Source organism: Coptis chinensis, chromosome 4 (genome assembly GCF_015680905.1).
Source record: "Coptis chinensis isolate HL-2020 chromosome 4, ASM1568090v1, whole genome shotgun sequence".
NCBI lineage: Eukaryota > Viridiplantae > Streptophyta > Magnoliopsida > Ranunculales > Ranunculaceae > Coptis > Coptis chinensis.
Window position 1 is genome coordinate 94,280,646 of NC_141459.1, and position 13,936 is coordinate 94,294,581.

The 13,936-nt window shown below is 38.0% G+C and overlaps 1 protein-coding gene across 1 annotated transcript; it reads right to left on the bottom strand.

The window, feature by feature from the left end:
- Nucleotides 1–1,710: 1,710 nt before the first annotated feature.
- Nucleotides 1,711–3,302, bottom strand: LOC147505810 (uncharacterized). Its single transcript, XM_086605633.1, has 3 exons — nt 2,690–3,302; nt 2,280–2,537; nt 1,711–2,174 (listed from the first exon to the last, which is right to left on the bottom strand). The coding sequence occupies exons 1-3, from the start codon at nt 3,300–3,302 to the stop codon at nt 1,711–1,713; spliced, it is 1,335 nt and encodes a 444-aa protein (XP_086461759.1).
- Between the last annotated feature and the right edge of the window lie 10,634 nt (nt 3,303–13,936).

Genomic DNA, 13,936 nt, shown 5'->3' on the forward strand with positions numbered 1-13,936 from the left:
TTCTAAATAATTTTTTTTTTATAGCATTAAATAACATTACTAGAAGAGGTTGATTCTGATGAACATGATTGCCCACAGTCATCTACACTCCCACTGTCCAAGCTATAACAATTATCACTATCACATTGCCCACATGAACATGAACTATAGGAGGTTGATTCTGATGGAACAGAAACAAGAGGACCTTCACCAATCACCTTAGTTCATTCCAGTTGTTGGCACACTTTTTTTTCCCTCCTTGTAAACTACATTGGTCTTCATCATGTTGTTACTGTTACCCTCAGCTTTGGGTTTTAGGTTTCCAACTCTCTCTATTCTTGAACCACTTCTAACCCATGATGCAATGCGCCCCTTACCCTTACTAGTATTCTCCTTGTTCTTCCCCTGACCATTATTCTCCTCCTTCTTGCTAGTATCCATTGTTTTTTTTTCTTTGAGATGTTCATCAATGGTTGGTTTATCTTGGTTTTATAGATATGATAGCATTGAAGAAGTCCACCAGTTTAGTATTGGGAAGGGAAAGATGCAGTTGAAATTGAATGGTATAAGCTAGGCAATGTATGGGCTACAGAGGGAGTACTTCTTTGGGTAATTATGAGAATTTGGAATTGAATTGACCCTATGCATGGGGTTATCTGAAACAAAACTAGAAGAAAATTTCAAACTAGAACTAAAATGAAATAAAATAGAAAAGAAACCCACCAAACCCTGAACAAGCAGTAAAACAAACATTTTATATCCTCCAAATAAGATCAACATGCATCAACAAACTATTTTAATGTTTTCCATGTATCCAAAACCCAAAAGAAACATCTAGAACAAACTCTAAAATAACCAAAATAAAGATATATGAATAAACATGAAACATCAACATAAGATATCCCAGAACCAAGCTACAACATCAAATTTTCCACTGCTGCTTCATTGGGTTTGCAGTAGATCTTCTCTTCACACCTGGAGTAGTTGCTCTTGTATCCATAGTTCTTTTTCTAGTTCTTTTGAGACCCAGTGTTGTAGGTTTTTTCTTCTTAGGGCTTTTTGCTGGTACCGCATTTGTAGTTGTGGAACCTTGTGTACCAAGATGAGCAGATACTTGAGTTGATGTTGTATCAGTTGTTTTCTTTGAAACTCTTCCCATTGGAGCAGTTGAAAATTGAGCTCCTAGTGATGGTCCTTTAGAAATTTTAATAGGTGGCCCTTATTGTCCTGGAATCTACATGACATAAGCATAAAACAATAAACTCTAGAAACTAAGCTCTACACTACAGAGAATGGCAGCATCAAACATAACTATAAAAACTTTCTAACTATATATTACCTTAAGCATTTGAGGCCCAGTGTATTCAGAATAATACATTACTGTATTAAACTCCATCTGTGATGCTTTCTCTGTCCCACTAGATGTTGTTACCTTCCCCTTGTCCTTTTGAGTAGTGCTTGGTGTTGCATCTTCCTTACCCATATACTAGTACTTGATGTTGCCTTCCCCCTCCCTTTACTAATGCTTGGTGGTTTATTTGTCCCCTTAGCAGTGGTTGCTTCCTTATCTTTTCCCTTAGTAGTGGTTGCTTCCTTGGCAGTGGTTGCTTCCCTATCTTTTCTCTTGGCAGTGCTTGTTTCCTTCCCCTTCCCCTTAGTTTTAGTTCTTCCCTTACTCTTAGTTTTTGGCCTTGAACTTGGATCTTCAGTTGGAGTAGTTGTTGGTTCTTTTTATTTTCTTGCTTTCTTGGTTGGCTTGGAACTTTCACCTTCAACACTGACATCCTTCTGACATGTTGTCCTATTATGGCCAGGTTCCTTGCACTTTGAACACCTAATCAATGTCCCCCTTCTACTTAACTTAGTGCTACCACTACTACCTAGTACTTCATGATACTCCTTCCTTCTTGCTTTCTTAGGCCTACCTGACATTCTCCTTGAAATAGGAGGCAAGATAATCTCTCTATTTGTAACAGGCCATAACTTCTCACCATTCAAGGGTTTCATGAAGTGATTGTATGCATTTTGGTAAACTTCAACTGTGTAGCATCTGTGTACATATATGTCAGGGTTCTCCTTCATTGCATAAATTGCAGCTACTGCATGACGACACGGTATGCCAACCAACTCCCACATCCTGCATGCACAACTCCTAGTTGCTAAGTCCACCACATACTTGTCATCTCCATGACTCACTTCAAATGCATGTTGACCACAATACTAAGGTACCCAATACCTATAGTGCATTTTGTTTTCCTCCAATTTCACCCTTGCAATGGGAGTAAGGCTGTCATGCCAACCTTCTATTATTTCTCTCTTCTTTTGCATCCTAACCATTGTACCCACCCTTATATCCTCCAACATTGCAATAATATCCTTTGACCTGGCTTCAATAATCACACCATTATAACACTCGCACATATTATTTTCAACATTTTCACAAGTAGAAACAAATGAGAAATAAGATCTACTCCACTGCTGAGGATTTTGCTTCTTTAGCAAATACTCTTTTGCATCTAGATCATATGCTGCAATTTCAGACATCACCTTCTGAAACTCTGCATGAGTTACAGCTTTACTTGCTTGCTAAAACAAAACTTTGAAATGAGCACCTACAATAAAACATAACTCATATTAATTTGAATTTCTATTAATTTCTTAAACTAACAAAACAATAAAAACTTAATGTAAAGGAAGGATGTCAAGTTACCTGAGAAAGTCTTCCTGAAATTTGCATAGATATGCCTTGCACAACATCTATGTTCTGCAAAAGGCAATCTCTCTTTTATAACTCTGTCTAATCCCTTTTGTTGGTCTGTTATCAAAGTCAAACCAAGACCTTCAGCTAAATGTAGATCATCTATCAACAAGTCAAGAAACCATCCCCAACTCTGAGTGTTCTCTCCTTCCACAATAGCCCAAGCAATTGGATACATTTGGTTATTACCATCCCTACCAACAGCTGTTAATAGTTCTCCTTTACAATAACCCTTAAGAAAGCAACCATCTAATCCTATAACAGACCTACAACCTTCAATAAAACCTTTCCTGAAAGCATCAAAGCAAATATACAATCTCTCAAACACTATTGGATGCAAGAGCATAGGGTTCTCTGGGTTAGTCTTTTGTTGACATTGTCTCTTCACTGAAATCTTAATAGTTGAACCAGGACTCTTCTTTGATATTTCAGCACCATAGTCCCAAAGCTTAGCATACACCTTTTTTATAACCTTATCAATTTGTCCAAAAGCATGTTGCTTAGCTCTATAACACTTGAATTTTGACACATTGAATGCGAATGTTTGCTTGACTTCTTGTACCATATCCTTCACTTTCGAACTTGGGTTCAGCAAAATCCTGTCTTACAAAGTCATGCCCAACCACTTGGCATCAGCAAGTTAGATAGTCAAATCCCTAGAATAAGTGTGCACACTATTATAACTTTTTATCTAGAAGCTATCTTCTAATTGCATTTTACTTGCCCACAGCCTCCACTTACAACCCTCAGCACATTTAGCAAGTATTTTACTCTTTTTATTCACAGTCATCCAAACAGGGCAACCTTTTGCAACATCATAGTCTTTCAAAGCCTTTTTCGATCAGTTCTTCATTAGTCCCAAACCTCATCCTAACTGAAACTGAACAAGTTTGTAATCAATGCTTGGATTAAATATGGGAAACTTAGACTTCTGTCAAAGGCTGAGTTCACCTTCATCATCTTCTTCAGGGCTGTCATAGTCAGAACTATCTGGACATTCAATGTCTTCAAATGTTGTATCACCCACACTAACACAACTTGGTCCACTACCACCTTCACTTCTATCTCCAACAATTGGCTCACATTCTACATCTCCATCAGTTGGTTCAACACCTTTCTCATCACCATCAGTACCCTCAGTCACTTGTTTCTTCTTCTTATTCTTCACTTCTAGTAGTTTTTTCTGCCTCACTTCAACAAGCTCGTCATCTATATCACTTAGATGATCCAAACTTGCAGCTTCACTCACATCCTCATCACTCTCATCATCTACATAGTGTATCTCATCTTCAGAGCTAGAGTCTTCAGGTTTAGGTGCCTCAGGTTCAATAAAGACTTCACCATGTCCACCATGTCCACCATCTTCACCATGTTCAATATACAGTTCAACCTTACCAGTCACCCTTGCAATTTTCATCATTTCATTTGTACTACTGTCATCAATGACTAATCTATTAGAAGATGCGAAAGTCTTTCCAGGATGGGCACAGTACATCTTAATCATGTTAGTAATCCCTACAGACTTCACCATATCCAGTAGCTCAAAGAAACAGAACTTATCATACTCCACTCTGTAAAAGTATTCTAGTTTATATCCCTTATAATAAGGTATTTGCTCAGACACAAACTTCCCCCCATGGTAAAATTCTATGCAAAAATCTGGTTCTACTGGAAATAAACCTTCCAATATATTATCCATTGAACAAAAACAAACAAGACAAAAGAAAATTTTAATATTATTTGACTGAAAACCTACAAATATAATTGATTAACTATTCTAATATACCCCACATTAACAAACAACAAACCAAAACGTACACTTTAATATTATTTTACTGATAACCTACATAACTAATTGATTGACTATTGTAATATACTCAATATTATTATTCAAATGAGCACTGAGAACAAAGAAGCTAATTTTCTATTATTCTAGAGTGGGAATCGAGAAGCTTTACGATAAATAACACAAAATCAACTATTATTTTATTGAAACCCTAGAAAATTGCACAAACCACAAATAAAAATTACTCAATAGAAGTAACATACTTGATTCTCCAACGAAATCACAGTCCAATTGAATACTAATTGTCCTTTCTCTTCGAATTCGTCCCCCAACGTGCACAATTTGATTTTTATTTGGAAATCTCTCAAATTAGGGTTTTGTTTCGCGCTAGACAGAAATTGGGGGGTTTTTTCGCGCTCAGACAGAAGTAGTCGGGTTGTGTTTCGGGCTTTGTTTCATGTTGTTTCGGGTTGGCGTACCACATGTCAAGTTAACATAGCCACATTGGAAACTAAGGCCACATAATTAGAGAAAAATAAGAAAAGTGTGACACGTGAAATAAATGGACGGAAGTGTAATAGAACCAAACGTTGCAAAACGTGGTAAACATTGATACCCAAACTTGCTAAAAAAAAAGTTTAAATCCCAATGTTTGATTAAGGGTATAGTTCGTTACCCATCTATGCATTTTTTCTAACTAATAACATATATAATATGCATAATATTTGCCCATATGATTCTTATTCAAAATATGAAGAATTAGAGTTAATACAAAAAGTAATGCTTTTAGTATATAACCCTTTCATGTACCTCCTGGATTATGATCACTCGATCTACTAATATTCCACATATTGCCTTGGTTAAGATCACACACTATGTTTTCAACCTCAATGAAGGGATGTGATAGATGAGAAAAAACATGTGAGCAAGGTGAGCACGATTGCACCGTTTGACTGTTGAAGTAGTTTATTCTGCATGACTTTGATGCATGTGGTGGGACTACAAATTTTCCCGTTGTTGCTATGCATAGAATTGGGATTTTAGATATAAATCAAAATATTTTGGTTAGGAAGCTTGATGGGATTGGGGTGTTTGGTCAGTAAAAGCTCATTCGTATCGATCATGGTCAATGACGGTGATAAAAGTAGCAACATGAAGCCAAAATGGCTTAATGTCTTTGGACACCAGATAGCTAGGTTATTCATGCTAATTTATATTTGTATTCTTTTATTTCATTGTAAGAATTCAGCTAAGGTATAATTTGTATTCTTTTATTTCACTTCGAATGTATATATGACTTTGTCAATAGCTGTATTGTTATCTCTTTCTGAAGTTTATATATATATAAACAGGAAAATTGCAAGTCTGTCATGTTAAAAAGCACGCCAACTGATAACTGTAAAATGAATAGTTTACCTACGAAATGAACGATGAATTCAAAACGTAAGTAAACTAAAACTATTCTTTTGAGCCTAAGTTTATCAAAGCTTCTACTCTCGATGCGAATTGCACTAAGTGGAGTAGGAAGTTCGTTCCACTCCTAGTTCCCTAGCATGGATTGTTTTCTAAGTCTAAGAAATCAGTCTTAAGTCTAATGAGAGATTTACGAAAAAGGCAAATTGACTACGATGCAACTACCCACGAAATGCAACTAGTCGGTTATCAGAATAACTAAGGGAATGTTACGTTGATTCTATGATAAAGAGTTAGAGGGGGATTGATTCCACCTTAACTCAACTTAATCTTAATCCACTAGCGACGAATTAAGTCGTAATCCGAATTGAATGCTTTCTGAGAACAATCGGTTCTTCCTAATCCCTAATTACACATGGCATTTCTACCAATTAATAATTAGCATGTGAGCGATTAAACCCATTCTCATGGTGAACTAAGCGTTTATAGAGTGGAAAGGAAATTACGGCGATTCTAACGATAGTAGGAATCAAGCTTTCATCAAGGCTTCTCAACCCCCTCTAATGGAGGTTTAGCCGAGAATCATTACGCAATCATTTCCGGTTAAATTAAATCTAAACATAATATAAAGATTTGAAATTTACTAATTTAAACAATAATGAAATCTACTTTAATGACTAAAATGAAATAAGGACAGGAATTGAAATTAGATCTAGAATTGGAAATGACAAAAATCGAAATTGATAAAGAATACTACTTTATTGATCTAATCAAATTGAAGAGCAAGATTCAAAGGTTTAATCTAATACAATAATTTAAATGGAACTAAACTTAATTAAAACAATTAAATCTAGATCTAGAAGCTATTCTAATGGCTACTTTCTATATAAGCTATCTACCCTAATTCTCTACTAAAAAATCTACCCTTAACAAAGAGCTAAGCTTTTGTTTTTATACATCCAGATCCAAAAATCGTGCATGGGCTTGGAGCCATGTTTTGGGCTAGAGAATCAGGCCCAAAACCCAATTCTTTCAGTCCAAAAAGGCCTCTTCAGCTAGATTCGGCTTCAACAGACTTTTCATCCACTTCTGCTCCTCTGATTGGGTCAAGGCTTGGACCATTGCAAAGCTCTTTCTGAGCCGGTCGTTTTGACATAAGGTAGGCCCAATTCCGAGGTCTGAGTCCAAAGATATGGCATTCGGAAGTTCTGCTGACTTTTGCTCATTTATCTCGCTAAAGTGGCACATTTCTGCACATAATGGACTTTGAAGCACGAAATGCATAAAACACGTAATCGATATTAACTCTTACTTATTATTCACATAATTGGTCTAACAATTATGATTATTAAGGGGTTAAAACTACATTTTTTGGGCTCTTATCAAACCACCCAAAAGCGGCATTTTGCTTGTCCTCAGCAAAGATGAGAAATTAGAATAAGTGACCAAAATGGAGTTCTAGCTACTCTCGTTTATTTGAGTCGCGATTGCATTGACCATATGCAACAAGGCCTTAAACCACTAGGAATTCCCTAGTGGGCCGAGTTATAACCTCGTGAGAGTTTTTGATGAAGGTACTTTCACAAACTTCATCTATCTTCTGGCGACTAAGAAAATAAAACTATTGTTTCCTTATTCATGCTCAACTATCTATACATCTCTCTAGCAATTGAATAAGAATAACCAAGTCGAAACCTAAGTTAATATATGCATAATAATCTATCATCTACAATAAACATATACCTGATAGTAGTACTATAAAATGTTTAGCGGGGTTTGTTTTCGAGAACTTCGGAATAAGCGTCCTTAAGTAGGTTCTCACAATAATAGTCAAGAAACAATACTCTGATTTTTCCACTCAAGTTTAGCTACTCCGATTAATACAGTGGGCACACTTTACCTTACAATCTTAATGACAACAAGGAAAGCTGAGTCGATCAAACACATCGCCACTTACTATCACACTAACCTTTATTCCTAATTGAGCTAGAGGTCTTTATTAGGTGTTACGGGGATTAGGAGATGGTTTAAGAAGGAAGGAAATGGATATTCTAAAGGGCAAGTCCGAGATAATAGAGTCTTCATATTACGTAACTAGAGAAACCTTGTTATTTATTTTTTTGCTTCTACACTTTGTTTCCATCCTTAGCCATATTTTTCTTTTTCTTTTCTTTGGCTTTTGACTCCCTTTTATTCTATTTTTGGAGTTTTTATTTTATTTCTATTTTTTTTTTTTTCTTTTCTTTGGATGGAAACTTCTTTTCTTTATTTTCCTCAAGCAACTAACTAATTTTTGTTTACACGGGTTTTCTCTTCTTCTTTCTTCATCATTCTATTCTCAAACTTATTCTAAAAGGTTGGGTAGGTTTTTTTTTTTTTTTTTTTAATTTTGTTTTGTTTTTGTAACAGGGTAAAGGAATTGTGGTTTATGGAAGGGCTAATGAAAGGCTCAGTGGGGCGACTAGCGAAAAATATACTTAGGTAAGAATTTCTAGCTATATCGATCCAAAAAGGGCCTAAATTCTCGCTTAGGATATGGTTTAGTGATCAAGCAAGTGGACGTGTGATTTCTCTATCTGGATTTTACTTCTCCCTTGTGTCTTTTCTCAAATGTTTCGTTCATATAAGGCTTTAGGCTATATTCTCACAGGATTTGTAGAATAAGTACTCTAGCCTAGATTTCAGAAACTTCTTGCTAACAATCATAGATACTCATGTAATATATTTATAGATAGATGTAAAGATTATTACCTATATATTAACCTAAGTTTCTAACAATTATTGATACGATGCAAAAGCTATGTGAGACTTCTAGATTGTTAAGAGCATGGAGAAAGAAACAATACCAATATTCCTAAGTGTATAGCATAACTTATTTATTTATATTTTTGAATTTTTGAAATTTTAACTAGAAAACAAATGCATATTATACATATTTATATCCTAGCGGATGTCTTAATTACCGCGTGTTTCTATGCCCCCCAAACAAGAAGCATGCTTTGTCCTCAAAGCATTTAAATAAAGAGGGTAGGAAAAATACCATTGAAGCGTGAAATTCAAAACATCGCAAAACAAGGTTAGAACGTACTAATATAAGAAATAAAAGCGTATAACTCTATAAGAGTTCCACCCATTATGGGGTTAACAGAATTAAATTGCTTGGGACATAGCGGACATACTTCAAGAAACTAAAACTTACCTCCACTCCATTTGTTATTCGTCATCTTCGTCATCCTCTACTTCTATAAAGAAGTGAGGCTCCTTCGCGATCTGCCATGCTATGATAATTTGCGGGCTTCACTCCATTTATCATCTATGGTTGCTAACCTATTAAGTGCCACTTGGTGCGATGGGGTGTAGGGTGCAACCTGGTGAGGTTGTATCCGCCACCCTTGCCAAGTCATTACACGGAAAGATCGAATAATACTATTGGTGGGTGCACCGCGTGTCTACCCTAATCCAATCCGTGAAGCGTGTACAAAAACTGGAAAGAAACATAGCATAATCATTGAAATTAGAGCGGGCATAAGAAGGTACTTATGCCTCATGGTATGGGCTCGTGCTAAACTAGACATCAAAGTTCGGGAAGGTCATAGAACCAAGGCCCCGTGGCTAAAGCAAGGAAAAGCGGCGCAAGTGGCGTCATTCACGTAAGAAAAACGCCATTCCCCTAAAATGTTTAGCATAATCCAAAACATAACAGTTCCTATGTTCATGGGCCGGGCTACCAAGGCAGCGTTATAGTCCCCTTGGTCCTCAATCTGAAAAATGCCGCCCCATAAGCCTCGTGCAAAACTTCATAAGTGTAGACATGCATATTATCGACCCAATAGCACCATGGGTCTTGTATCTCGGCCGGGCATAGCAAGTCCAAGAACAAATGCTAGCAAGAACACGGTAATTTCCATTGGTTCATCGTCAATGTTGATGGAGAACACTTGTTCTCCATCCGGTCTCTCAAAGAAAATGCACGGTTATTATAAAAATAAGATGCAAGTCTTTGGAGAATAAAGTCCGGCCGGTCTTACCCATAAGAGGTTCCCAGCCAACGTATGTGATCACCGCATGAAACCAAAGCACCGTAAGTAGTGCTTTGGAACAAATCTTGAAAAGACTGTTCGGTATTATTATAGGAGATGTCATCTCAAAACTACGCCTGGAGCGGTTGCAAAACAACCATGCACAACTTCGCGGAAAACTGGAATTTTTCTGGTCCACGGAAGTCGGCGCGTGGCCGCCAACTAAATGGCCTTGGCCTTCAACTAGGGCGTGGTGCGCTCTGAGCAAAATTTTCTGTCGAGAAGTGTAGAAAGCGCTCCTGCAGAGCTCGAAGTTGAATTTGGCGAAAATGGAGGCGAAGCGTGGGAATCGCGGGTGTGAAGGGTGCGTGATGGAAGTTAGATGTAGTGTGAGTTGTGAGTGTAGAATGTATGAAGTTTATATAGGTTTTAAGTTGCTAAAATGGATCGGGAAGTTGCCAAAAGTATTTATGGCGGGGTTTAGGAAATCCTAAAATTTCCAAACCGAAAGCGGAAACAACTCATTTTTCTTGATTCTAATTCAAACCCATTATCTTTTAGGTTGATTTTATGATTGAATGTACCTATTTTAATCTAGATTTCATCCTACAATGATTCTCAATCATAGATATGCCTAAACGGCCATATTTTCACCTTACTCCTCATAATAAATTCTAACACTAGGGTTATATAAAAATAAAGCTTGAATTGATAAAACCACCCCAAACAAGTTGGGAAGGTGGGATCAATCTGAAACAACCACACATACTGAAAATAACCCTTATATTAAAATTTTCATTGGAGTACCTTACACTACAAAATTCAAATTCACGAAAATAAAAGTTACATTACAATAAAAACAACAAAAATAAATAAAACAAAACCACTATCAATCCTCACACTCTCTAAAACACTCGCCAGCGGTGGCGAGGGCACTCTCTAGTGGTGGCTCCGGGATCGAAGGTCCCAGCGATCGTCCTTCGTCGTCGACGACGCTCATGCCTCATAGTTTGTGTCCTCGAGCGAGTGCGTATGAGGTGGGAAGCGTGCAAGCATATCCACTCTAAACTGGCTATTTGGGCTTCCATCTCAGCCTCGCTGTTCCCATCTCTCATCCTTTTCTCGGGTGCGGATCTCGAAGTTGTGATGAATAGTCGCCTGTCGAGTCCGGAGGTCTGCCGACAGATAGTGTTTAGTGAGCGATGCCCCTATGAAGCGCGACCATGCATTCTCGCATCGGACCAACACCTCGGAAGGCCTCCGTATCAAAAGCAAGTCACGTCCTCCTCATCCTCCTCCAAATCATCCTCATCCTCCTCCTCTATCTCATCCACGTTCCTATATCGCGGGCAATGTCCAGCGTTGTTGGACACACTCCCTATAGATACGCGGGTTACGGTGCGAGGGGGTAATGTAATCCTATCGACGCCGGAGTTTGCTTTCATCTTCAAAGAGATGATCTTGGTAATTAACACAGGAAGAGGTGCCAAAGACTTTTCCGACCCCCTAATCATGCTCGGTAAAAACTCCAAGATACAGAAATCGTACTTACGCTCTGGAGTACCCATAAGATGTGGAGGAGGGAGGGACCGATGTCAGCGACCTTGTCCTTCCCTAGGACATTCGACCAATCCGATAGGTAGCAATTTGGTTGGTCTGAGGGATGCCTGGCGAACACAATGGGAGTTTGTATTGTAGCTCCCATTGATGATGATCCACGCCCATCAAAGGCTCTACCCGTCAAACCGGGGCTCTGTAAAGTGGCATGGCATCGGATGGATTCTAGGCGGAATGCCTAGAATCTCGGCCAACCGATCGATGGTCAACTCCTTCCTCTTCTTCCTTACCAACACAAAAATCCTACTCCCCTCCAACTCCACGGTGTTGTAGAACCGTCGGACCAAGTCTTCGTGGTAGAAGGCCGGTCGAGTACCATAAACTACTCCAGTCTCTACTAGCCATTTTCGTCACCGTAAAGCGGCGAAGTGGTCGGCGATGAAAACTTGCTCGGTAAAATTCGGCGTTGTTGAGCCATCTAAGTTTTGAACGGTTTGGGGTTTGTAAAGGTGTAGGAGTAATGAGGAAAGACCTTCATGATAAAAGCGATGATGGTGGTGGTGATGTAGTGGCGCGGCAGCACCAAATTTTGATTTTTTCGGTGGTTTTTGTTGGTTTGAATTGGTGGTGTTTGTGGTGGGTGGTGTTTGGAGTCGATTTGGGTTGGGATTTGATTTTTGGGCGTGGGTTTATTGTATTTTCTTTTTAATTTTTATTTTGTTTTAGGTTTTGGTTTAAGCTTGGCGTTAATGGCGGAATGGAGGAAGAAGAAACGCAACTGTTCGTGGAGGTAAGGGCGCGTGCGCGCTGTCTGTGGGCGCGGGTTGGGCCCAAGCCCAAAATCGAAATTTTTGATTTTTTTTTTCGATTTTTTCGCGAACTTCAAATCAAAATTGCCGCCGTTACGGGTCCGATTTTTTTGCGAATGAGATATGGAAATGATCAGGAGAGAATTTCCTATCCAATGATCCATAAAACACTCTATTCCGACTTCGGATGACATACGAGATAGTGGATAACGCCTCGAAGTGCGTGCATGACGTAAGTTATGCGAACGAATGAACTCTAAATTAATAGATTATGTCAATCCGAATCGTAATACAATAAAACGGCCTAAGCAACTCTAATGGGACATAAAACATTTTAGTGCGGAAAATTTAACACCCACCCCCAAACAAATTTTTTTTACAACGAAGCTTAGAAAATTTGTTTTTAGCAGTGGGTCTTTTAAAGTTAGATTCCTGAGACTTCCTAGATTACTATGTTTATTTTTATTTTTTATTTATTTATTTATTTATTTTATTTTATTTTTAGAAGGAAAAACAATAAGCAATAAGGACATAATTCACACCATAGAGAAACATGACTCAAAAATCCGAGAAAAACATGCAAGAGTGGAAAACGTGAACTATGTGAACCGTGGACTTAGGATCCGGTACTTACAGCCACACACTCCATAGGGAGGGCCCGGTTACCTTAATGGTGCACTCACCAATATATTAAAGTGAAAGGAAGTGCACGAAACACAGAATTTGAGTCGTTTATAGTCAGATACTCGAGACTTTATCTAAAACATATGTATGAAAATCAGTTGATCATATATCAACAACCGAAATAGTTGTGGATCATTCCATATATAAATATCACAAAAACATATCCAAACACAATCAAGTACCAAGATTTCCTACGATTTGACGCCTAGTGGAATCCAAACGAAGTCGGATAACCCTATTGTGTAACCTATCATGCACCTTCTTTTTAATTTTTGAATGAGTGGGTGTTGTAGTAAATAAGTGTGGAAAAGTGAATGTTGTGGAGAATATGGTGGATATGGATAAGTTGTAGAAAGACAGCACCGTACACAATGAGGATGTGGTTTTAGCACCGAACTCATTCATTGTTATTGTGTGTAGGACTGTCTCAATTCTGAAAATGAAGGTGTCAAATAGTTTGTCCTTACAGTATCTGTTTGCTAGGAGGATTTAAAAATTATGAAGCATGGGAGAAACAAAAGGATCGAGTGCAAACTCGAGATTCCTTTGAAAGGGTGGAAGGAGGGAGTCAAGGTGGATGTTGTGCAAGTTAGTTCTTGATAGGGTGAATTGTCACCTACTCGAAGAAACTCATCGTGAATTCCTCATCTAGATTGGTCATATCCACATTACTATGGTAGTCCTCTACATCTTTGAGAAAGTCATCTATCCCGTCCTCATCAATAATATGTGTATCGACTAGTGTAGGAATGAAAATATTGGAGTCCGACTTTCCAAAGGAAAGAATTTTGGGAATATGATTATCGGGGAGCGTGTTGTTGAAATAATCTCGGTTTAAGCTCTCGATCATGCTAACCTCTCCATCCATAGATTTTAATCGGTATGCTTGTGTCCTTGTTTTAAAAACATTGACTTCAAAAGCAAGATGGCC